Raw genomic sequence first — 27886 nt, 5'->3', positions numbered from 1 at the left:
CATAATTACCAAACAGATTTAAACGGAGCATACGAAGTCGAGGCCAAAAGCAGTAGCTTTTATTACTGACCCTGTAAATAATCAGTAATAAATGATTTTGCAAAATTAAAGGAATTTTGCTTAACACGTTGCTCACATATTGCATACCCAAGTTGGGTTTAGCCACCTTAAAAAACTTGCAGTCACTCCATCTTTTAGACCAAGTTAACAGTTCAACTTCAACCTTTATTTATTTCCAGACATTGTGTTTCAGAGAATGCGTACTTGTTTTAGCAGTTTTGTCCTACTCGTTACTGCAATTCAGTCAAATAAGAGCCTTAGATTGGAAACCAAAACTCTGCCCTGAAATCAACAAATTAAATTTCGGCATGCTTAACCTAACTATACAGGAGGCTACAGCCTTGAGGTTAACAGAGTCTGTCTGTAATGACCGTGTAGACCGATGAAGGTTGCCAGTTCCAACACTAATCCCTCTTATGTGGCTGTTTGTTATTGGGCTGTAATTGTATTCCAGTGGTGTAAAATCCCCTGCGGTCAGAGTGTGGGTTAAATTGCATGTGCGCACAGTTACAGTTCCCGGTCAAGTTGTGAGGTCACATCCAATTACCAAAAGCGGGGCTGCTGTGTCTTAGGCAGCCCATTAGGAAAGCAGTTGACACACAAAAGCACACGAGACCTTTGTCACTGCACATGCAACACACACAGAAAACAAATGTGTTTGGTTAGAGCGCTGTCATTTTGGTTGTGGGCCTCCTGGCAAAACATGATAAACTAAGGTGTTATGTGCAATATTTCATCTACACTGCTTTCAGGGCAAATGATCACATCCTGTTAAAATTAAATATAAAGAAAACAGATAAGCACTTTCATTCCATTCATCGATCTCACAGGACTCTATGCTTTACTAGTTGTTCCCAGTGATTGCCTTATCGTAAAGTCCTGCTGTGTCTAACCTTTGCATTGGTTACTTCCTGTTTAATTTTGGTACTCCCTTTTCTCTTGTGCTTTGTATTCATTATTACTTCCTCCCCTGTGATTGTGTGTCTCGGTTGTGTCTCGGTTGTGTGAGAGTATAAATCGTGCTGTCTTTTCCTTGCTCTTTGTCAGGTTGTCTGTATGGATTTGTTTTGGACTTTTGACCTATAAAGTAGGGCTGTTCCATATAACGATATATATCGGATGATGATATAAAAACGTCTATCGTTTCATTTTACGCTATCGTTTGTTTCCTGGTGTCATAAAATAAACTGTTTACAGCAATATTTTTTCATGGTTTTGATGGTCACTGTAGTGGCTATATTAATTTCTTAAAGTTCTCTCTTTCTCTTATATTTAATATAACCACTAGGGCTGGGTATCGTCACTGATTTCTAGAATCGATTCGATCCACGATTCAATTCGATTCGATTCGATTCGATTTGAATCTGGGAAATTTTGACAGTCAGAAATATTATTATTCGGATCAGTACATTTTTGTATCTATAAAAAGGAAGCTGACACACGCAAGACTTTATCAAAGGTGTAAGTGTCACAGCAGATGCCTTTGTGTCAAAGTAGCTGAAGATAAAACACAGAAAAACATGAAGGTGATTTTCCTGGCCTGGGATTTTATAAAAATATTCTGCAGTACATCAAAAACGAAAGAAAACCATTAATCAACTTATGAACATTACCTCTGATGTTACAGCGGTTTTATTAGAGACACAGCTAAGCGTTTTGCATTTTGCATAATTTTAAAAAGTTTAAATTTGTTCAGTATTGAACGGCAGAAATTAGGTTTTCTTTTCGGAAGTAAGTAAAAGGAAACAAACAGCGGCCGAGTGCGCTGTAAACAACGGTAGACTTGTGCGTAACAAGCAAGCGAATAATGCAGAAAACAGATTTTTAGACGGGAAACTGTTCTTAAAGTACAGAGAGAGAGAGAGAGAGAGAGCTGTGCATGATGTGTGATTTTATTGTGGTGGAAGCAAAACAGCAAAAGTCGGAGCGAGTCCATGACGATGTTTATGTGAAGTTTGGTTTGGATCTTCTTTTGCTGCTGGTTCGGTCAATATTGTTTGGAGAGAGATCAAACTAACAGCTTTAGAATCAGTGCAAAAAGGGCGTAAATACAAAGCACGGACCTGCCGACAGATCAGAATCTGCGAGCTGTCGGCTTTCAGCCCCGACTGTGTCCGTGCCGTCGGTGAGAAAGGTGACATCTCACTGATTCTGATCCGCGGGTCCCGCTGTGTATTTAAGTCTTTGTGCAGAATCAGTGTTCCTGCTCTCATTTACTGTTTTAGCTGTTTGGTGGTTCTTGAAATTTTGTGAGGTTTCACCTGAGATTCTGGCATTTCGGGAAAAATAAATTTATATTAAAAAATCGATTCAAGATTTTAATGAATCGATTCAAGATTTTAATGAATCGATTCAAGATTTTAATGAATCGATTTCACGTTATCCAAGCCAGAATCGATTTTAATCGATAAATCGATTATAAAAACCCACCCCTAATAACCACACTATGGACGACAAGCCTGTTTTTACGTGTTGTCCTTAGCAACAATGACGGTAAAACCATCGCGTGGCTCCGATGTCCGCTTGTTTGTTTTCCACATAAACCTTTCACAATAAAGCTCAAGATCCTGTTGAGACTTTTCAAAATAAACTGAATCAAGTGAAAGAGTATGCAGAGTTTTTACGGATGAGAAGAAAAAAAGGAGCCATCAGGTGCTAAAAAATAAAACTTAGACTCAAACTTTGAAAGAAACTGGTGACCGTTACAACTTATGTCTAAATGTATAGTTTCATGCATCGGTTAAAACACTCGACTCCAGGTACATGACGCCCAGCTGGAAAAACTTCACACAAGTCAAGTTGCCCGAGATTCACTGAATTTACAGAAAATGTTACATTTTTGTGATTTATATTGTTGTCAGGACGATAAATGTCTTATATCGGGATATGAGATTTTGCCATAGTGCACAGCCCTACTATAAAGGTGCATTTAAAGGACTACATGTACATCTTATATTGCCATTTTCTGACAATGGGTCTTTACCCAGATAGGAGACATACTAATTTTGCCTATTTTATTCACTTACAGCACAGTTGTTGCACCAGCAGATGTAGGATGAGCCAGATGTGGCTCAAATGTCACAACACATCTCATATCTGGCCTTTTATAAGTTGGACCTCTGGCTGAGCTGAGGCAGCCAGATTCACCCTGGGCAAAGACAAATGTGGCCCATAAAAGAAGTGCATAACTTTGCCACTTTTAAGCCAAACATTTATTGCAATCTGGGTTGAGCGTGTGAATTTTAGCAGACTCAGTAGCGGCTTTGATCTCCCAGTGCAGCACAGAAGAATTTGTGCTATTTAACGAGTGGAGGGCGAGAGAAAAAGTAGCACGCACTGTGACTTATTTTAGCTAAATTTGGTGAAAGGTCTGTTTGCATACTGACAAAAAGTGTTGCACACTGTTACTCAATAATCCTTTGGGGGACGTGCAGCATAGCCAGAGGAGAAACTAGAGCAGCTTGCCAGTGAACTCACAGTGTGAGAAAAACCTCAAAGATGTCAGAGAGATGAAGTCTTCATGCTCTTTAACCATTACTCTACACTAAACTCCAGGAGGTTAACCACAGCACACAGCCATTGGCCAGCATTAAGCCCTCAGTGAAGCAGCTCAATAAATATTAGATGATGCCCGTTAAAGTGACCATCAAATGCAGGTCGAGGAGGAGAGCTGTAAAGAGGGTAGCATGCCAAAGAGTCTCAAAGGACACTTACAGTAAAGACGTGCAGTTTTTATAGAAGTGAATGGACCTGTTTGTGTATGCACAGGTGAGAAATTCTTGCTTGCATCCAGTGTGTGCTAACTGAAAGGCACATGTACGGGTCTGTGTTTGTGTGTGAGGGGCAGGCAGAGGTGATAAGAGTGCAGTTACAGCAGAATACTACATGTGAAGTGCTGCGTGGGTGTTGGCTGTGCCCCTTTTCCCCTGTGAAGCAGCTTCATAGGATGGTAAGTAGGATTACTGGGTTATATCCACCTTCTTCTTGCTTGCAAAAGCTTTTCTGAGAATGTCATCCGGTGGATGTTGACAGTGTTCAGTCTGGGATGCCTGAACAGATGACAACAATAATAACCCAAAGTCTGAAGAGTCTAGATATTTAACATCTTATCTGAGCCTCACAAAGCAGGAAATAATGTGCTGTGGCTCTGTGGTTTTCCCAGACAGGCATTGCTACTCCCACCTGTACTTCCAAATGCCTGCAGTGTCACCTGACCCACGTTTTCTCTCTGCTCTTGATTGGCTGCTGCTTTTCAGCTAATGAATTATGCAATATACCGTACATGCTTGCAGCTATCCATCTGTCCCTGGTTCAGTTTCAGAATAATGACTATTTTTAAAAACAAAAATCAAAAACATGGTCATGTTTTGGGACAAGCCTACTTCCTTTGCACCCCCCTCCTGCTCCTGTGATCTACACCTATATGTCTATTCATTCATCTGTTTTCTTAATTGCTCATCCAGTTCTTGGTTGTGGACAGGGTTAGGGTTAGCAAAAGGTGGGTCACATCCTATGTCAGGTCTAATGCAGAGAGACAGACAACTATTTAAGCCCACATTCACACACCTACAGCCAGTTTAGTCTCACCAATTGACATAAAATGTCTTCGGACTGTAGGAGGAAGCTGGAATATCTGGACAGAACCCACACCTCCCCTTTTCATTCTCTGATTTAAATTAGACTTTAGTAAAAGCGTCTAATGTAAATGCTGCAACATTCCTTGTTTGTGTTGCATCAAGTTTTTATTCCCAGCTCCTGATCAGTTAGAAGGCCATTTCACTAAACAACTGGCCAGCTATGCACTGATTGGAGAGGAGCTGGAAAGGGTTTAAACTTTAATGCAGTTCTCCTCAGTCTTTGTAGTTATATACCAATACATCCCACCTTTCAGAACAGCTAGAGACACACAACAGGCTGTATAAAACAGGTAAATGATCCCCTACCTCACTATTAGGCAGCTTGGGTGGAGTACCAAAGACAGAGGGCACCTTTTAGTGTCCCATTGAATTCTCCCTGCTGGAGGCTGACGTCCCCCCCATCTCCATGTGCACTGTACTGCCAGTGACCTGAGCTCTAATCTGACTATGAAAGAGGCCGGAGGTGAATTAAAATTGATTATTAAAGTGTCACTTTACGCCAATGTCAATTGCTTTGATTAAATCCACAACCCAATTGCACTTCTCAGCGTAGCAGCTGTTTTCACCAGATCCCGCTACATTAAGCTGTAAAATAATTCCTAGTGGTTCTGCAATTCATTCTCAGTGGTGGCATTTCCCCCCACCTCTACCTCACTGCATAGAGGGTATACGCCAATCATAGCTCCACACTGACCCCTGTGGACAAAAGCGAGCACTACTCCTCCAAATCCTCCTTTTACTATAATCTGCAAAACACAACCACAAGTTATATGCACATTAACATAAAAATCAGTGTATGTGAAAGACCGAAATATAGATGAGACTAAACTTCATGGTAAATAGCTTTAGTTAATGTACTTTGACATTTTCTACCATCTAGCTCAACTATCATCTGCTCTGGTTTGCAGCACCAGTGAATTTTTAGCCTTTTCTGCTGTCTTAGCAGTCTGCATGTGATAAGTCTGCTCTCTTATCATTTCCCAGAGTAACCACCACTTAATGATCAGTCTACGAGCGTGGGAATCTGAAAAAGAGAACAGAGGAGGGGAATCTGCAGAGGAATTAAACCCAGCAAGAGCCAATAAAGGGAAAATATCCTACATGCAAAAATAACAGGCCTATGAATGTGCTGTTACAAGTTCTCGCTAACATTTATGCAATATTTAGTGAGGACACTGTTTGTTTTCATGGGTCCAATCAATAACTGCAGCAAAATGCCTGGATACATTTGGAGATCAGGAAGAAGTCAGCCACCATTTATTTATGCTTTGTAAGGAGATGCACTGCCAAAAACTACTTTACAAACTCTTTGCTTTTACAGAGCTGGAGGAGCAACAAAAAATAAGAGATGAAGCGAACTGAAGACTCGGCATGGCTTAGGAAACAACAGGAGTTTTATGGCTTAAGATTTGAGATAGGATATCTTACGAGATGCTTATTCATATGCTGAAGTTTAGATGAAAAGACAAGGACAAAAAAAGGGAAGAAAAATGCACATTAATTATCACTACGTCACCTGCTGCTCGAGTATGAACTGTGACACATCTGAAGCTGGAGCAGGTTTATGCAGCCGTGTTTAGGAACTCACATCACACAGCTGGAGTACGGATCCTCAATAAAGTTATTTTTTCGTTTGAGGCAAAGCTGTGATTATCAGGGTAATGAAAAACGTTAATGTAAATCTCTGCAGCCACCTGCAGGTCATAAAAGGCACTGCGGATCAATGTAACGACGTTTCTCTCCACTTTTCCAATTTTTTTTCAGTTAAATAGACAGAAACATTGTTCCAAGAATGATGTGAGCACACAGTGTAGTGAATAGTATATCTCTTTGAAACAACACTTGCTTAAATGATACAACATGAATGTCTACATATTGTACTGACATGCATACTAACATTTGCCACGATAACCATTTTTATATGTGCACGAAATGAGAGCCATCACTTAATTTACAGTAAAGATTTTTGTAGTTTTTAATAACTTATATTTCACAAATAAAACATTCCTCTGAGTTGTTGAGAAAAAAACAGTTTAACCAGATGAATTTATTAATAATTAATATTTCATATTTTTGAAAGCTTGGCAGATAGTGATTTCTCTGAGCAGCACCCTGCTTTTTTATTTATTCTTTGGCTGCCAGACATGACCGAGCGAAGCAGGTGAAATTTCTGACTGCCAAATACATAAACATGGTTTCACAAACATTTTTCACTACTGTGCAAATGTCAGTGGTACGCGTAACGTCTGGCAGGCAAATAAAAAAATCAGACAAACCGAAGAACAAATGGAGACACAGTCCACAACACACTGGAATTGACTCAACTTGCTTACCCAGTGTATCCCATCATCGTTTCAATATATTTAACCCAGAGAGAGAGCTAGCTTTGCCTGAATGCACTGGTTAAATCACAGCGTGAAGGACGGCTCAGTGCATGAAGCGACTTCATAGGGGACACATAAATTAAGTCAGCTGATGGAGGAAAGCTAAACAGCCATGATATCAATGAAAAGTGAGACTATTAACGTACTGATATGCGACACACTGCAATCTGAAACTGAAAATGTAACAACTGTAACGTAAAAAACTGAATTAATTAACAATTAATGAATCCGTTTTTTCCTTTATTCTAACACCAGATTGATGACTTGATGCCAAATGACCACGAGAGCAGGGAGATTGCAGTTGTTATCATCATCCCTAATATTGCATCACTCTAATAGTTTTCTAGGTTGTGGTGTGGTTAAGCACTAGAGTCCAGCATCTGATAGAGTTGCCAAATGACCTTTTTAATCACTGACAGCATCTCGTGAGTTTTGGACCTGGGGATGACACTTCACAGAAATGAGGCCGTGTTCTCACTAGCTGAGTCGAGAATGGTAAATGATTTCATGTTCAGTCACACCTCAGTCTGCCCAGAAATAATACCAGTAACTGCAGTGGGGCTACTTGGACATAGCGCCATTATAATGGTAATAAATATAAATAAAGCACTTTAAATGGTTAATAAATAACCAAACAGAACCTGTAAAGATCATCTTGGAAAAGCAAAACGTGTGTTCAGATCACAATTCTGAGCTGACAGGATAGGCTTTGAAAAAAAAGTCCAACTCTAGATCTGAAATAAACATGTTTGCAGCCAGGTTCAAATAAAGCTTTTGGTCTGTATATTTCAACAACTGAACGAAAGATGATTTCTTAAAATATTCAATTAGAATGGAAGAGAATAGCCTTTTAGTTTCACCGCACATACAACGAAATTGTGGGTGCTCCACACCAACTGTGCGTGGAATAAAAGACGTCATCAAACATGCAGATCCATCAGCTGTGGCAACTCCTCGGCAATAAGAGAGCAAATATCATAAGTGTGTAACCCAGTTATGGTGATTGAAATTCTAGTATTTTATTAGCGTGTCACTGAGCACTCATTTACAAGAATGTGTGTCTGTGTGAGGCATTCACACAGTCCATGTCTGCAATTTGCTAACCGAGCCTGTGGGCATTAGCCGATAACTCGTCCAAATGTGGTCACGTGCGGATCCAAAAATCCAAGATGGCCGTAGTCCTAAAATTGAGGCTTCCAAAATTTTATTCCACAAACTATTTTTATACATAGTCTGATTGAAGCAAACCTGCTTCTATTAAGTATATTGTGTTAGTTTTCAAAGATACACACTGACTGTACTCCAGGCTCATTTTCCTTTCACAGAGGAAACATCGGTGTATCTGAATAAATTATTACATTATTACAGACCAAAGTGTGTGGCACTTTCCTCTAATGAAAGTGGAAATGAATGCAGACCAAACGAGAGTGATTTCTAAGCGTGAGCTCATATTTCAGTTCCATCCTTCATCTTTGCCAACAGCAGAGGGAGACAGAAGACCGGTATTCTCAAACTTTAAAATGACAAGCGAGCCGGAGGACTGCACAGGTGTGTGTAGGCTGTAAACGTGTGTATGCTTCTGGAATATACTTACTGGTAACAGTGAGAACATTAGTCTTAACCTCGGCGGTGATCTGGATGCGACCTCTCCTCTCAGTGTGGTCTGTGCCACACAGGCTCGGCACGTTGGCCACACATCGCTTATGGATGTTCATCATACAGTCTGAAAAATACATATTCACACACACCCACAGATAGGTTTGTAATGTTATGCAAGAGTATTATTCATAGTGATATGTGTGCCATAAAATGATTACATACTACTGCATGTCCTCCTTCACTACATCCATGAAGTTTCTTTGTGGTCTTCCTCTTTTCTTCCTGCCTACATATCCAGCACCTTTTCCCAATATAGTCACCATCCCTCCCCTTTAATAACATTAAGGTATGAATAATGTTCTACCTAATTGTACATCCCTCTGTGTGAGCATACCACCTAAATACTGTACAATCTAAATATGGATGGTACAATCGTAAGGCTGCAGTATGTGATACATGCATAAATGGGCAGCGGGTGTACTACATACGGTCACATCTCATTCCCTGGTGTATGAGGCCATAGAGTAGGGAGCCACAGTGGTCACAGAAGGTGGGGCTGGAGTAGGTGTGGATCTTAAACTTGTGCTTTGACCTCGGGTCCTGAAGAGCAAAGGACAAAAACAGAGAATTAAAGACTTTTTCACTACAAATTAAACATTTCTTTAATGATTGTGTTGTTCAGCTGTTTAACTGTGCACCGTTCAACCGCTTAAAAACAAACAAACAAAAAAACTGAATGAATGAAGCTTTGCCTGTTCCTCTCCTCCTCCATCTGTTTGATATTCTCCTTTTATCACCAGCATTCATCTTAGTCTCTCTCTCTGACTTTCCACTTTCCACTGCTCTGAATGGTAATGGTGCATTCAGGGGAAAGTTTTGACAGGCGGGGTTTACATACGGGCACATGCACTGTAATCTGATCAAAATACATTTCCTCTGAATTTCTTTGTTGGCATCAATTTAGAAAGGCTACGAAGGATGCACATCCATGTGTGTCTGTAGGCAACAACAGTGACGCAAAAAGTTTGCATGAAGTCAGCCTCCCGTGACATCTGTTAAAGTCGAATGAATAGCAGAGACAACGTACGGCTACGGCTACTTGCTGTCTGTGCAGGTCTGCTGCGCACAGTTGTGTTGGGTTAGTGTTACTTCAAAGGACATTACACAAAAACGTGTCTAAGTGTGTAAACAGATTGATGACCTAACCACACAGGTAAGTCAAGCACACAGATCTGGGTGTGGCTCCGATGATGTAAGAGCATCAATAACAGAATCAGAATAATTTATAGTCACATGGTCACAGTTGCTACAAGACCATAAGAACAGTAGCTGAATAAACTAAATTAAATGTTACAATATATTACAAAGTTACAAAATATAGCAAAATAAAATATACAGATTGCTCAACTATAAATATCCCAGGATATAACACAAATGTAAATGGTTGAAATGAAAACGCCTCTCTTCTCAGACTGTACGTGATATTAAGTGTGTGCACTGAACGTTCTCCTGTGACTGGACAGCACGTCATGGAGCATTGTCCTTATCTTGGACAACATCCGCCTCTCCGTCTCCACCTTAACAGAGTCCAGTTCCATCCCCGCAACATTACTGGCCCTCCGGATCAGTTTATTGAGTTTGCTGGCATCTGCACCCAGGCTAAAAAAAGGGAAAAACTGTCACTTATCTGCAATTTGGTCATTTTGTCCTTTTGACAGTAATTATGTGCTTTGAACTGACAAAAAAATGGATGCCATTACTTTTTATGGACGTTCAGAACTGAATCATAACTGGGGCGGAAACACGGCTATTTCTGCCTAATGTGTGTGACACCTGCAACCACACCTGGATCACACACACACACACACACACACACACACACACACACACACGCACACGCACACGCACACACGCACACGCACACGCACACACGCACACGCACACATTAACTCCTAGGCCGTGCACATCCGATATACCGCTTGTGGAGGATCCAAACTGTGCAGCGAAGCGGGCGTACTTCAATGTGGGAGTTAAATTATTTCTGCCAAGGGGATCCATCGCAGCTAGCAAACATGCAGATACAGAATTTAATATGATTTGTGAGGGATCTCCTCCAGCGCAAAGTGCTTTGATGACATCAAATAGACCAGTGCTTACTGTTAATTTTCCTTTAAAGCCAATTTAGAAGGAGACCACGAGTGCCAGTTTTCTTTCACACGTGCCTTCGTGCCTTTTAATCTCATGAGCCAAGAAAAAATTAGAATGATTGATGCCTTCCTCTCTTCCACACCTGTCCTGGAAATAACATTAAATTTAGGTGACCAGTCAATTATACCCAGTGTCCCCACAGTGTCTTCAGCAGTGTTGCCCTAAGCCTGAATGTGTGGATGCCTGTGATTTCCGTGTACATTTCCACGCGCTACTTTGTGTATTTGTTTCAAATGCTGTTTTTCGCCTTTCTCGAGGACAATACCACCTACTGTTTCTTTTTTGTGCCGCATAAAAACAAGGGAACATTGTGCTGCTGAAGCTCCAGTGATGAGCAGCAGCAGACAGAGAGCAGTGTGAGGGCTGATTACAAAGAGTGCCAGCTTCTTTATAAATATGAATGATTAAATGCATCCGCAGCGAAAACTCAAACATCAATGAGAAAGAAAAATCATTAAGAAGAACGCATGAAAGCAGCGACTAGGAGAAAAAAGACACCACTTTTATTGTCTCCCCCTTCTTTGATGAACTTTATTTTGATGTAAAATCAGTTTAAACAGATTTTTAAAAAATACCTTTTCTGTCATTTTTCTCACAGAAGTCAATATATGAATAAAAATAAGTTAAGTTCTTTAACCCTTCCATCCACCCTGACCTCCTCCCTACAGGACGTGGACATTGTGATCTATAAGGTTGCTTCAATATGACGGTGTTTTCAAGGATGATGTTAATTTCATGAGTCAAAACAAGCTGTGAAAAACACCGGTAGGTCTTCTTGATTTAATGTTTCCACTTAGTGAACAGTAAACTAAAGTAAAGTAAAACAAAGAAATGTAAGTTTGAATCACAGCTTAACAACAATCAGCTTAATATATCATCCTAAAATGGAAGGTTTACGTGACTGTGTTAGGATGTTCTGCCAACTTTTGTGTTTAACACTTTTAGATTTGAGTGTGAAAGGATCAGAACTGGAATATTTCAGTGTTTGGACTAATATTTGTGTATATATGTATATATATTTAATAGCATCCAGCCACAGCTTCACTGGCTCCAGTTTCTCAGTTTAGGTACAGAGACCAAGCAGCATGTGAGGCTTCCTCTGTCAAAATGACATTAGAGTTGTATATTCATGTCATAATTTCAATATAAAATAACCAATTTTGATTAGTAAGCCTTAGCATAACATTAAGGAGATTTTGTTACCTTCAAACAGAGCCAGGACATTCTGTTTATACCTTCAAATAGCCAAACCTGTTTTATTATTATGAGATGGAAAATATTTTACCACATTCTTTTTGCCGTCCTTCTACCACCATTTTACTGAAATTGTAAAGGTCTTCCAGAGGTCCTCAACTTTAATAACTGATAGCTGATAAATAACTCGACCTCGGTACTGAAATTAACCTGTTCAAACAGGCCCAGTGTCTGAGAGGGCATGCTGGGAAAAAAAAGTATCTACACTAAACTAAAGCTTCTTTTGGCCGCTCTCTTATTTACAAGGAGTCGCCACAGTGGACGCCTCTGCATATTTGAGTTGGCAGATCTTTACCTCAGAAGTCTTTTCTGACACAACCCCTCCCAGGGGATTTTTGCCTCCTCCCAGACTTAAAGAGGGGATCTTTTTCATGAAAATGTCTCCACTGTGCTATGACGGCGTACTAAGGCCACATTAAAATATATATATTATTGTTCTTTTTGAGAATAAAGTTGAAACGTGGATATTAAAGATCCTGAAAAACCAAAAAACTGCCACGGCTGCTCTACCCTCTACAAACAACTTGATCAGGTATCTTCTTGTGGTACAGCATACATCCTCTTTACTGCACGAGGGTGTAAACATCACTATCCTTGCAGCTGTCCACTGCCAACTTCTCCAAGTTTCTGTGTTTTTTTCCTTCTGACCAGATGCAACTTTCTACACCATCTCTTTAACGTGTTAATACTTATCACCACGATGTGTATGTGCTAAAGGAGAAATCATTTCCTTGCTACTAAAACCAATTCTCAAGCACGAGTTCACTACCTCATCTAAACAAGGCGTTTTGTAGAGGGGACAGCAGCCGTGACAGTTGTCTGACAAGAAATGACAACTTTGATCTCCACATTTTGACGTTATTCTCAAAAATGAACAATATTTTCTTGATCTGGCCCTGATATTCCTTCATGCCATGGAGCCACTGGGGGAAAAGTAAAGTCTTGTCACCAGTTTTATGCTGATATATTTGTTTTTGTGTGTTACCATAGATATGCTTTGACACCTGTTATCTTCTCTACAGTGTTGCCAAATTTCACCCAAAAAGAAGTTATTCAAAGCAGATTTAACAAATTTGATTTTTTTTAGCATGTAAACTGAAAACCTGCTCATAAAATCAGCCAGTGACTAGCCATTAGTCCATGCTCAGTGCGCTGTTTTGACCACCTTCCTGTCACTGTGTTGTCTCTCACTCGCTGCTCTTCTTTTGTTTTTTAAAACTCTGCTGTCTGTTAAATTCCCTGGCATTAGCATCAGTCAGCTCACAACAATTACATACACATCTTGTCATGTTTTCATGATGCTGTGTGACAGGCAGATCGGTGCTCACAGTCACTCACACAAAAACTTTTTATTTTTCAGCGCTGATTTTGCCTTCAGTCCACTTACTCCTCTCAAGCTAGTACTTTCTGACATATCTCCGGTGGCAAAATCGCTGCACAGACTAAACCTGTCATGAAGCCGTTGCGTGTCATGTCGACGGGCACCACGAAGGTTATTTGTGGCTTTTACTTTTCACAGAGCTTAATTGAAACCAATATAAACATGCTCATGTTAGGCATTATTTATTCGAAAGTTTTGCTACAAGCAAGTCTGAAAAACAAAAATAGTTTTTTACTAAAAAAAAAAAATGCTGAAAAACTTAATTTTCTTCCCAAAAAGAAATGCAGTTTTTGCTTTACTCGTGCATTAAAACACAGAAGTGTGTCAGCTTGTTTTTATCTTCATTATATCATTGTGTATAGTCAGATGGCAAAAACAGCTGTTTATAAACATCAAACGCCTGAATAACAAACACATATATCTTTGTGAGCTACATATTCATGTTGTAAGAGAAAGTTATGAATTACAGGCACTGTTAGCGTGTTAGTGTTGATGAACGGTTGTTTACACATATGCACGACGTCACATTTTAGTGAAAAATACCACTGCACTAAAAATTGGTTAGCAGATTGTATTTACAAACATCAACATGTGCAATGTAGACGTAATGTCACTGTTTGTTTTGGGGTCTAAATATATTATGTGATTTATAAGGATCTGAGTGTTAGATCAATAATTACCAAAAGCTATACAGACATTGATAATCCTGGTGCAATAGGCAGTTAATATAGTAAGTTTCATCCAGTTGAACGCATCAAGGAGGAGCAACGGAGCAAACATACATAAATATGCTACAGCAGATCTACTGTATGTTAATGAGCAAGCTGTTTTATTAACATGAAAAATGAAACACACTCAAAGCTCACATAAAAAAACACGTTATTTATCCTACAATAATATCAAGATAAAGAAAAAAGTAAAACAAAATGAAAACAAAACAAACAGTAAGTCAGAGTTTGGTTTGATCTGCCTTTATTTTAAGAGGCGCACTTATTTTAGCTTGCATCGTCACATAAAACAAAGTAATAAATACACAGATTAACTTTTTAAATCTAGAAAAACTTCAGTTAGTATGACTCACATTGCTGTTATTGAAAAACTATGTGTACTTCCCCAAAGGCTGTGAAAGTTAACCAGCAAACATTCTTTTGTAGCCACCCACTCCGATTCAATAAGAGGCTGTAAACTTTCCTCCGAAAAAGTAAAATGTAATATAACGCAGGCTGCAACAGCTGCTTTTGCTGCCCTGATCAATAAAAGAAACGCTGTGCCAAGTGTTTACCTGACTCAGGCTTATAACCCTTCCTCTGGGAAACATGTAAGTGAAAGCGTGTGAAATATTATTTAAAGGATTTGAGCAAAATAGATCTCTCAAGCGAGCTTGGGAGAAGGGCCTTGAAAGAAAGACAGCGCAATAACGAGACAGGGGACGGAGTCGGCCGTGCTACGTATTTAACAACAATCTCTCCATCAACCTTTCTCTTTGCCTCTCAAAGGCTACTTCACAGCTTTGACGTCTTTTTAACAACCCGTGCAGACATACTGATAAATATATCATCATGTTGAAATCATATTTATATTGTTTATGTGCAGAAATGAGAATGACCATGTATAAATGCATGCTATTGGTGCATGTGCACTTGTTGTATAGGAGTGTCTGCAAAAAAAAAAAAAACATCAGAAAAAGGTAGAAAAGGTAATAATTTAACAAAGTGAGAATCTAAAACTGAAGCCAGCAGCATGTTAGCATAAGAAAAAGACTGGAAACAAAGAAACAAGATTATTTTAAAAAGCCTTGAAGTTTAACAAAAATGCTTATTTTGTTGTTTCTAAAAATACAAACTAATAAAAACTAATAATTCACATATTCAGAGTGTATGTCAGTCAGATGAAGCTAAAGCTTTACCTCTTTGGTGTGTTTATGCTACATTCTGACTCCAGTCAAACAGCTTTTGAGGAAAAAGCAAATGAGCAAATTATGCAAAATAAACTTAATTTAACTCTGGAGAAAAAAAAAGGACTTCATCTACTCATCTTCTCTGACAAAATTAGATGACTAACCTGAACTAGCTTCTATTATTTCTTTTAAAATCTGTTGATATATGATAACGCCATGATCAAATTTACTGAGCTACTTCCACGTCCTTCTACGCTGCCTAGTTTCACATAATGTAATTGGACCTTTTTTACATTTTTCCCCCTACACATAACTTCCATTGCATTTTATCATATAAGAATCCACTTTTTGGTAACAGAGGCAGTTAATATTTTTGAATGGAAAACATACATCACATCAAATAAATCACAGGAAGTACGGAAATTCCACAAAACAAACAAACACACACAGAGTTAACCGTCTACTTGTCTTGCAAATTTGTAAAGCTATTTTGAAGCGGTGCTATTCTTATGCAACCGGCTTCTCAAACACACACACACACACACACACACACACACACAACACCTTCGTAAGGGTGCGTGCCTGAAATGTAGGTTTCATTAGAGAAGCTCATCCCTCGACCTCTCCCACGGGGAGCCCATTCTATTAACCCAGATCTATAATTGAATTTGTCTTTTAATAAACATGCGCAGCTGACAGAGAGGATGAGAGAGAGACATAGAGAGAGGCAGAAGGTAAAAAGGGAGCGATGGGCTGATCGCCGCAGAGAATGATGCAATATTTCTGATCGTACAATCTTTCTAAAAAATTGGTGTTCCCATAGAACACTGAGATTTTCTAGTCAAAAGACACGCTCAGCCAGAGCACGTCTTTCATATCTGATGTATATTTATCTATATGTGATATTTAGATATACTCTATTTGCTAATATAGTGCAAAAATATTGGAACATTTCGACTGAGTGATCTGAAAATAACTGGAATAGTAAGCTCTCCTCTCCGTGTCAGCTCACAAAGGCAGTATCTGTGTGTGTGTGTACAGGTGAAGACACTGTGTCACATCTGACATGGTTATTAAAATGTTAATTTAGGAATTTGATAATGCTAATGTAAAAAAAAATCTGGGCACTTCTGTTAGCCTCAAATAAGTATGCTACAAAATGCCAATTTCAAGAAAAACAGGTCTGTGAGTGAGTGCCGTAAGAGGCCTCATCACCCTCCTTTCTTGTAATCGTCAGGCTTCTTGCCTTCCTGTCTTCTATATTTAAATGAGCAGCTAGTTAGGAGAAGATCTACCCTGCATTCCCACTGTGCTGCAACCAAGGTCGTAAGGCCATGAACTCATTAAAGAGATGACATAGTGGGGAAGGCGAGGCCCCGTAATTAAGAGCAGTGGCCCCCTGGGTGGAGTGGCATTTAAATAGAGGACAGAGTTTGGTATGGTGGTGTGGGAAACAATGGGAGACAGATAAAGACATGGGAGAGTTGCATGTGCACCAAATATAGAAATATATAGATAAGTGCCATTAAAGCTAAGGGGACATCTAGAGAAAATAGAGAGGAGATTATAGAGATATGGAATGACATTTGAAGTTGCTAATGAAGAAAATGGCTTTTGAAAACTCAAGAGGAAAGAGAAGACCGAGAGGAGGGGAAGTAGTTTGAAAAACATGTACACAAAATCAAGTTATTATCATAAAAAGAGACATTAGTTTATCAGCAGGATAACAGTAAAATAAAAAGGCTATGATGTCCACAATGCAGCAGCTGCATGAATATAAGACAAATGAAAGATTCCTAAAGAATAAAAAGTTCAGTCGTCTGCCTAAACTGGCAGTTTACAGGAAATCTGAATGGATTTTTAAGGTCAAAAGAAAGAATTGTATCAGTGTCGGTCGACACAAAACATGGGCAAAGTTTTACAAATTTTGGCGTCCAGCTTGGCATTTAAGGTGCAGCCTGTTAAGGAAGCTATAAAAACATCAACTATTTGTGGCACTGCTGTGAGAAGGAGAGGCAGGATGGGTAAATGATAAAAAGATTAACCTCTTATTCATTGCGGAGAATTATCAGTTATACAGAACACGCTACAGGAAGCCAAACAGCGTTTCCTCTGAAGGCGGCACGCTAAGTGCGCTCGTCAGGCTGAAAGGGCACTCCAGAGGCAGGTAAAGACGTGGCTGAGGAACGTAGGGAGGGGCTTCGGTGAGGATAAAAACGGCACCCTAAGAGCGCTCTTATGAGAGACAGAGAAAAAGAAGGCAAACGTCTTGTTCCTTCGGGAGGATCGGTTGGAGACTAGATTTGCATTTTAAGAATATGAATCAGAGAAAAGACAACTCGTCAGCTCCTTGACAGAGCAGCATACCACTTAACGGCACTTCATGTTGTTAGAGCGGATAAGAAGGTGAAGAGAACGTTTAAAGAGAATTAATAATAATACGAGAGTGGCACAGCTTTTAACCTCCGACAATACTCTTTGAATTCATGTCAAAGAATGCGAACTGCAACCTGTGGCTCGTACAGATAACACCACAGAAACACTCAACCAGCAAGGAGGGGTGTTTTCAAACTTCAAAGATACTAAAAAGAGATCAAGGGAACCTCTGAGCTTCAGTTTTTTATAATATAAAACCTCTAAGAGGAAGAAAAGAAGCATAGGTGAACATAGGCAGCAGTTAGAGAACACTACTTTGGGTCCATGTGGTTAAATATAAGGCCGTCATTTTCTTCGTGTAGCGTGATGAAGAGCAATTACTGTAATACAGCGGTTATATTTGGCAGCTCCAGGTGTTACATGTCTTTTCTGGCTTTTATGGTATCACTTCTTCTGTACTTACTTAAATGTAATTACTAGAGAAACTCCTGGAGGTTACGGTTGAACTGTCAAGACAGGAAAAAGAGACTGAGAAGCGAGAAAAAGATGGAGGCTGCTCAAGCGTAACACCGGCGCCGACAGGTGACGGGGGCTCATGAATGGAAATGTCGACGTGCTCTCTGTGTCTCTCGCTTTCCACGTGTCTTTCACTTACTTGTGCATGCTCTTGCTCTCACACAGTTTAAAATGATTCGTTTATTTGTACTCACGTCTGACGCGGGCCCTTTATCAGCACCTGGGCAGGAGAAAGTGACGAACTCATGGCAACGTTTGTGAACCACGAAACAACACACTGTGAAGAGAGAAAAAGAGGAAGAGAAAGCATCAGTATTCTGTACACAGCAAAGAGATCCTGCGATCTAAAAATGTCTAAAAATCTGACATTTTTTCTTTAGCTTTGACCAGTAAACACATGCTGACTTGTATTTGCTGTTTTTAAAAACACAGTCTGATGTCAACATTAGTTTCAAGCTAACTTGAAGGCTGTTCAGCCAAAATCTTAGTCTGGCACCTGTGAATGGGCTTAAATCAGCTCACATTTGGAAAAACCTCCAACATTTAAAGCTCTTCTTTAGATGTCTCTGCCTTGAGGCGACTTTTGTTGTGATTTGGCGCTATATAAATAAAATTGAATTGAATTGAATTGCCTTTTGTTCCGTTTTCTATTAAGATGAACCCACACTGCTTCAATAATGTTGAGGTCCACGGTCAGGGGAGGCCAATCCACGACTGATCTAGGTTTGCTTTTACTGCATTAAAAGTGTGTTTGGGATCATTGTCACGCTGAAAAATGAAGCAATCTGATGTTTTACAGATGTTACTGCATGGTGGGTTAAATTCTGAAGCAGAAATGCAGCCACAATCCATCACAGAGCCTCCACTGTGTTTTACACAGGCCTGCACACACTGACTGTTAGGGCTGGGCCATATCATACCGTTCACGGTAATACCGGCGTGATTTTGGGCAACGATAGAAAAATGAAATATCGCGATAGAATATGGGTAAAACGCGCATGTGCAGCGCCTATGTTTACATGCGCACATGAGAAGAGCGAAAGCGGATCGTTGAATGAAACCAGAATTGGTTTGTAAAAATGCTGCAACTTCAGTGGTGTGGAACTGGTTTAGCTTTCGTCCGTCACATACACAACAAAGCACTATTTTTGGTAGAGCATGCTAGCGGGCCGTCGTTATTACCGCGTTGTTTGGAAAATACGGCACACTTAAACTCAATCCTTTGATTTTTCTGAAAATCGACAGTGTCCCTTATAATCCCGTGTGCCTCATGTATGAATTCTGGTTGTGTTTACTGACCTCGAAACGGTTTTATGTACACGGCGCTTGAAAATCTGTCAAATGTTTCAGTATGACTTTGCTAAGCTACGAACCCGCACCGCTTGATGGATTGTTGGAGCATTACAGCTATATTAGGCAGGCGCCTCGCGGAGTGATACGTTTTAAGTTTTTAAGTTTTGTGGATATTATACATGGTTATGCTGAGGATATGTCGGCCAGTTTCCACTGGAAATGCCTTTTGGTTAAACTGTCAATTTGCACTGTTACATTTTTATATAACTTTAATACACATAAAAAACAGCTGCTTGTTTAAGTGAAAATACATTGATGTTTTTTTGCACTAATAAAGTTGTGGAGTTGTAAAGCATTTTGTCTGGTGTCAATTATATCATCAGTTAAATCGTTATCGCAAATTTTCAAATGTATATCGTGATAAATATTTTTCATATCGTCCTGCTCTACTCTCCATAAGACCTGTTACCACTGAATTTCAGTCCATTACTTGTGTCTTTTGTCGTACGCCTTTCCCCCTGTTTCCCTTTCTTCAGAATTAGGCTTCGCTGAACAGTAGATGGACCAACTGATAGGCCAGATTCATCTTTCAGGTCTTGTGTCTGGTTTTTACTGGATTTTTTCCTATTTGTTAAGCACATGACTTTCAGATTCTTTTCATCTGCTGAGAGCTTTTTTAGCCCTACCACCTCTAACCCTAACACTCATAAATTTGAGTAAGGAAATGGGAACAATTTATGTGTTTTTGCAACAGACTGCTAACACCAAAGTACCAGGGACGCAATTTAAAATTGTTTCTTTGCTAAGTTGTCTGTTATGTGTAGACTGACGACCCTGGTTAGGTGATATTTGAATGATTCACATCTAAGCATTAAGTGGCTTAACACAAAAACATTCCTCTGCTAATAACCTGTACAAGGACTGGACTGAAAATGAGTGAAAAAGCAGCCAATGACCAAAGAAAAACCTTTAAAGGATCTTCAGAAAGCCTGGAGAACTTTTGCTCAAGACCACTTTTTAAAGAAATGATAAGAAAATCTGGTTCCTTGGAGGCAAAATTTAAAGAAATGACAGGTGGCTCGAGACTTTTGCATATTCACATAATAAATATACTCATAGCTGACGATGGCTAACACAGATTATATAACTGCACTGGGTGAACAAGTACACTAACCATCTTTATCAAGATCAAAACATGATCCCCGGCACAGGAGTATTATCTGCATTTACTGACTCACTGACTTAATTTTTATTCAACCAAAAGCACCGATATTTTTAGCAGTAGGTTTGATAGAAGCTGGGCTGTTTTGCTGTCCCTGGGCTGTTAGAAGCAGCACTTATTTAACATAAGAAAAGCTTTAGCAGTGATAAACGTACAGTGGGATTCACACCCACACTCTCTTTATTGTCACTCCAGCACCGTTGAATCACTGTCAGCCACTCTGGATAAGAGCACCTTCTAAATGTCTTGGATGTACTGTTAAATGTAACCTCTGCTTTATGGTACAGTATGTACAAAAATGACTTTGTATCAACATAATTTGCTATGTTTCTAAAGTCTACTGTGTCAACAAATTAAAATATCTCAAATCTAAATGTGCCATTTTACAGGGTTGAAGAGTTGCTGTTTTTTTGTTTTTTAAATAACAGGCATACACATCAACACACATTTAAAAAGACCAAAGGAAAGCCTATACAATAAGAATCCAAATGTGATGAAAAGCGTAACACTTTCTGTGTTGGTAACAATCAGCGGTGCAGAAACATGTGAAAGCTTTGACGCACAGTGAGTCTGTCATTTCCCCCCTGATCAATGTCAGCTCCACTGACAGGCAAGACTAACAGAGGAAGCTAAATATATCTCACATACACAGTCCTTATGACTGTGCCCCAGAGTATATTTACATGGCGTGTATGTCAGATAGAAGATCCAGAGGCGCCCAAATACACGTTATGATAAAACAACTACTGAAACTCTATTACAGCACACTAAAATAACATATTGATTAATGAGTTAGTGTGCAGTGTTTTGTGAAACAAAGCTGTTGTCAAACCAAAAATACTACTTAAAAAAAACAGCCACCACTCTACTGAAGGTTTGCTTTGCTAGAGTGATTTTAAAAAAACATGCTCATCAAATTTAAAAAAAGATAAAATTATGTATTTCATATCCATAGTTTGTGGGGCTTTTGTTTGCCTCATTTAGCATGCATAATATGAATATGCAAATCTGCCCTTGTGCCTCCCGCTCAGCCACTTGCACGCAGGCTCCATTCTTCCTGTTCTTCCTAAGTTATCTTGCAAAATAGAAAAAGATCTGTGCTAAATGTTTAACTCACGAGGACCTGGAACATAAATCTAGTGCTGTGCTGTTTTGGTGAAAGGAAAGAAGAAAAAAATCCCAGAACACATGAACAAACACTTGCCTTGAGCACACTGGAAAACAGCTAGTTGCTAGCTGTGTAAATTAAAACTGTCATCAGAAGCGAAGCACTTAAACGACCACTTGCCGGGACACGCGGCACACTTGCAATAACATACGTTGCTGTCAGATTGTGTAACATCATCTTTATTTTAATTGTCTCCTCCACTGTGCAGTGTTTGTCTGGTTTACAGTGACACACACACACTCGCAGACACACACATCTTGAAACAGAGATAAGAGGACATTTTCCTGCTGAGCTGATATGAAAAGAGTCCACGTCGACAACTTTGACTTGATAGCTTAATAACGTGTTGCTGGTGTTTGATCAATGTTAGCCCCATTCCCTGGCTGATGGGGTCGAGCCCTCGGGTTTGTAACGTATGTTAAGCAAGACGGAAATGCTCAGCTGCGGTGCTTATTTAATGTCCTACATATTTACTGGAACATGAAAAATACCATATTAGTGAAAGATTTTTAAAGTGTTGATTGATTAGTTGGTTTTTAAATTCATCCTTAATACTTTTGAGAACACTTTCAAATCATTAAAGCCACAATGACTGCTTCCTGTTTAGAAACAGAACTAAATTATGCTTACCACTTCATGTTATTTAAGCAAAGTCACACAAGCATGAAAAAGCATGGCTTTGAACACAAGCGCACAGTTTTCCCTGCACTATTGTGTAATGCACAGTCTGAGTGATTGATAGATCACAACGTTTAACAAATTGATCTTTCACTTTTTCCAAAAATGTTTCTGATATTTTCAGTGTGCATTTATCACCATGATCTCACTTACATATTTGGGGATCAGTTATCTTTGTGTCATATTCTATTTAATCCGTACCTACTGGCAAACCGGTGGTGATCAGAGGGGTTATAATTAACACAAAGGAACTTTCTCCAACACACATAAATCATGCCCACCTCAATGGTACTTCACTCCCACGCAACATCCTCTCTTTGGTTACACCACCTACGCACTGCAATGATACTGTACCACACACACTCACACACAAAGACCACCCACTCATTCCAGTGATATCGCAGATTGAATACGCAGGGTGTGAGGGTGGAAGGATGGGAGTACAGAGAGAAATGGTGTGAGCTGTGCGCACATATTGCTTCAAGGCAACTGCTCTTTTCGAGTATTGCTACTGCCAAATCCCTAATGAAAACACACTAATGCATGCACACACATACACACATACACGCAGATCTGCCAATAAAATAGTGCTGTATGCCATTCAAGCATATGACCTTTGGGCCAAAACCAAACACCAAAAAATACTGTCAGAGCTAAAATGTGCCCCTCCTTTTCTCAATAAATCTGTTAATTAGTCATTAGTTGCTCAATTATTTACACATCCACTTAGCTGACCCGAAACACTGACAGGCAACACATGCAAGACAAAGGGCATCACCTAATCTCACAAGCCCAGATCCCATTTGCTGGATTAAGAGAAGGAGGCCATCTTGAAAGGAGTCCTCCAATCAGCCAACTGAGGGTTACCCAACTGCTGTACCACAATGCATAGGTCAAGTGATAATTGGTTGAAAAGCTGATTTAAAAAGAAAAGGGAACCATAGACAGTAACAAAGATGGATTTAGCTTGAACTCATTAAACATTTTCCTGATGAGTATATGGATTCAGTTACTTATTTCAGGTCACACTAAATGAAACGTTATAATTTTATATATTTTGGCTTTTAAATCATCCGTGCATTTTTGCCTGCTTATCTAGGGCTGGGTTGCGGGGACAGCAGCCTAAGCAGAAAAACCGAGACCTCCCTCTTCCCAGCCACCTCCTCCAGTGTAACTAGGGGAACACCGAGGCATTCCCAGACAGCTGAGAGATGTAATCTCGCCAGAGTGTCCTGGGTCAGCACCGGTGTCTCCTTCCAGTGGGACATACCCAGAATATCTGACTCGGTAAGCGCCCAGAGGAAACCTGTCAGGTGGCTGAACCACTTCAGCTGGCTTCTTTTGATGTGGAGGAGCTACATTGAGCCCCTTTGACATGACTGAACTCCTCACCTTGTCTCTAAGGGACAGTGAGAGGCCAGCCACCCTTTAGTGAAAGCTTCAAGCCATTTGGTCCCTGTAAAACCACTGTAGGAGCTTGAACCACACTGCAAGCACTAAGTCGAACAGATTTCCAGTGGGTGTTGGACTCCGCCAGAGTTGCCCTTTGTCACCAGTTCTGCTCAGAATTTTCATGGACAGAATTTCTAGGTGTACCCAGGTGGTGGAAAGCTTTCACTTTAGGTGCCTCAGTATTTTATCTCTGCTTTTTGCAGATGATGTTAGCTTCATCAGGGGGGTGGCCTCCAGCTCCTCACGATCAGCACACCCAGATCTAAGCCCATGATCCTTAGCCTGAAAAGGGTACACTTGCTACCCCAAGTGGAGCAATTTAGGCATCTCGGGATCGATCTATATCCCAATCCTCACCTGTAATCTTGAGCTGTGGGCAATAACAGTTGGTAACAAACCAAATCCAGCCAACTTGTGGGCTGGGGCCAACTTTTTGGAAGCTGACAGCTGGAACCGAGGTTCAGCTGCTCATATAAAAGTATTCCTGCCCTGTTGACCTGTTTGTTCCTATTTCCCCTCCCCCCACCTTTTCTCTCTTTCTCTCATTTCTCAGGGGATGCCAAGCCCAGAAGTGATGGTACATATTTCCGGAGGATTTCCAACCAGCAGAACCACCATCCTGCTCCTTTCCTCCATTTTGCAAGTCCCTAACACACTAAATATTTCATAAACAATCTCAGTAGATGTTGTGGTTTTTGCTAATGAAACCAAAATAAAAGATTTATTATTTTCTCAGCACTCAACAGCTGCCGCTACTGTGCAATCCTGCATGGATTAAACTGAGGGTTGTTCCCTGTCTACCTCCCTCACAAACCGTGCTTTTATTTGTCCTCCTGCTCCACACATCTCTGCCCCCTCGGTGCCCTCTGTGCACCCACACGTGTGTAGTTGGCACCGTGCCGTGCCTTCATTATTTATCATACAAATTAAATATTCATGACATTCATCAAGAACACAGAAACACATACTACAAACAGGCACAGTTACAGGTTTCTCCCATGTATCTCTCTCGTTTTTTCTCCATCTCAGTAACTCTCATTAATTTGTTACACTTCAGTTTATATTAAAGCAATGGAAAGCACCTGCAGAGCTTGGCAGGGCATTAAGTTGCTGGTTGCAGATAGCACCTCTTTTTTTCTTCTTATGAGTGAGAAACTGGTGGATAAAATCAGCTAAAATGGTAAATGATTTAAAGCATCCACTGCTATGCAAGTGCAAACATGTTGTCCACAATGCAAAGGTTTTCATGGGCCTTTTTCCCAGGAGAGGGCGGGTCATTACATGCACAGTCAGCTGTCTGCAGCATGCGTTCCTTTTCCCCATCAGTAACTACTTTAACAAGAAAAAAAGCTTCTCACTTCACAACAGAAATACATTTATAATAGCATAAGTTTGTAGGACATAAATGTTTCTCTTAGAGCAAAAAGCATAAAGTAAGATTTTGAGCTCTGGGTCATTTTTAATGTTGCTTGCAAACAACTGGTTAATCGAAGAAAAAATAACCACCAGATGAATCTATGATGAATTCAGTCATTAGCGTTGATTCGATTCCCTAATTGCTTTTAATGGATGTTCCGTTCTTTATATAACCACTGGAAGTAAAATGCTAAAAGTTTCATGAATCGCAAAGGAAATGAAAGCGTTCATCCCAGCAACCGCTGGGTTAGGCCGCTCACACGCAGACACAGAAACATACAAAACACACCTCTTGAAATATCTTTGTGCAACTACAGCTCTTTGACGTGTGCCACGCTGCCCTAATCCCTCCCCAACAGTCACGTGACATGATTATATAAAAGCTTATTGTCAGTCAATATCATCTTCCCATCAGGCTCTCTGTGCATCAATACGGTGCAAAAGAGGAATCAAACAGAGAGACACTGCATTACAGTAAGACTGCATCATCTTACATGAAGAACATTTTGTGAAAGATTACTCAGAAATCTAAAAACTTTCTGAGCGCAGATAATAAATCATTTGCTCTCATACTGAAGCGAAACAAGTCGCAATTAATGTTTTCATTAGGAACACTTATTAGAGACAGCATTTACTGAGCTCTAATGCAGTGAAGCACTTTACTGTTTTTTTCAATTTTCTCATTTATACCTCTTTTTTTTCCACTTTGATTTTTTCTTCCCCTCTCCTCTCTTCATCTCTCCAACTTGCTCCGGTATATTCTGTTTATGAAATGTTGGCAGAACACGATGTCGTACACAGCCTTTCCCTCTAATGAGCTGCCAACGTGCGTGCGCCTGTGCGTTTGTTTTGGTGTGCATGCGAGACGCAGTGACATGCAGCGATGTCCCAGATTTAGATGCTTTCAGATTCAGTATCCAGGTTCAATGCTACACCACACAGAAATCTGTAGCTACTTCTATTTATTAATCTATAGCCATAGTAGGCTGTCACCTACAGCGTTTCCTGCATTGCAGACACTTACTATAAGTAATACTACCTTTATCGCTGAATTAACATGCTGAATATAAGAGATCAAGATTAACTTACTCTTTTCTGAGAATGAAGGTCTTGAATCTTGAATAATTATTTGTATATATTCGTCTGGTTTGACAATGAGCATGTTTATCTTAGTTTTCTGTGATGTAGTGAGCAGCCATAATTGCTCCCATTGATGCTGGATCTTACAGCTTTTGTTGTAATTTCTAAAATAATTATAGCAAATGATACAAGCTTTGGATATAAAACTGTCCTTTCAGCATACACGTTATGCAAAAGTGACATAACGAGCCTATAATGACAGTACATGGTCTTCTGCTGCAACAGAGATGCTCTTCTGCACACCTTAGTTGTAATGAGTGTTTATACAAGCTCAAAGTATTCTTTCCATTCTCTTCTGACCTCTGTCATCAATGAGGCGTTCTCACCCGAAGGACTGCCGCTCACTGGATATTTTCTCTTTTTCAGACTAATCTCTGTAAAATGGCTGAACTGGAAAATCCCAGTAGATTGGCAGTTCATGAAATACTCAGAAAAGCTGATCTGGCACCAACTGCCATGCCAGCCACTAAAAATCGCTGTTCTTCTGCATGCCTAAATGTACTGAGTTGCTGCAACGTGACTGCCTAATTAGATAGTTGAGTAAAGGAGCAGTTTATCAGGTGTACCAGTGAATGTATACTGACTGACTTGGCTCACTCATTTGGCTACAAAACACCTGCATCACACCTTCTCCCTGACTGCAGCCTAGCAGACCTGGCACAGTGTTTAAACAGCGTAGGGAAAGGTCTAGGCGAGCACTACTGTTGCCGTTTCTGTTTCTTGCTCTTCCTACTGTCTCAGTGAAGAGGAAACTTCCTCATGAGTGGGGGTGAAAAACTCAAAGAGGAGGCTGGTGCAACAGGAGGAAGGCAAGAAGAAGAAGAAGAGCGAGGTGATAAAGAATCGAAAGCAAGAAGAAGAAAGTCAATGATGTGAACAAAACGGAGCACCATTCACCTTGGGCACCTCCCCTCATGTCTGTGCGTGTTTGTGTGTGTAACTTCTTATATAAGGGGGAGGTGAACAGCCTACGCCAATGTATAAATACCCACGATGCCGCTGGTGGAGCAGGGAGAAGGGTCAGAGTGAGTCAGCACACCCATATCACTCCTCCTCTTTCTCTCTCTCCCTTCCGTCAATCCATCCGCTCTTCTTCTCCTCTATACTCCTCCTCCTCCATCTCTCCAGCGATCATTTTTCATCTTGTTACACAAAAACAGAGGATTTCACTTGGCAAGCGAAAATGTGACCTTGGGTTGGTCATG

General features: G+C 40.1%; 1 protein-coding gene across 2 annotated transcripts in view; it reads right to left on the bottom strand.

Annotated features, from left to right (window-relative positions):
* The window catches only part of prkcbb (protein kinase C, beta b), a 103027-nt gene that overhangs the window by 53539 nt on the left and 21602 nt on the right, over window positions 1-27886 (bottom strand). For both annotated transcript variants that reach the window (XM_026165483.2, XM_026165482.2), the window contains exons 3-5: window positions 18507-18589; window positions 9169-9280; window positions 8676-8804 (exon numbers count right to left, since the gene is read on the bottom strand). In XM_026165483.2, coding sequence (XP_026021268.1) covers window positions 8676-8804; window positions 9169-9280; window positions 18507-18589 — 324 coding nt within the window. The remainder of the gene's footprint in view (window positions 1-8675; window positions 8805-9168; window positions 9281-18506; window positions 18590-27886) is intronic.

This window comes from Astatotilapia calliptera, chromosome 4, assembly GCF_964374335.1.
Source record: "Astatotilapia calliptera chromosome 4, fAstCal68.1, whole genome shotgun sequence".
Classification (NCBI taxonomy): Eukaryota; Metazoa; Chordata; class Actinopteri; order Cichliformes; family Cichlidae; genus Astatotilapia; species Astatotilapia calliptera.
Note: the sequence above shows the minus strand (reverse complement) of the source record. Positions and strands in the feature narration are given on the sequence as shown.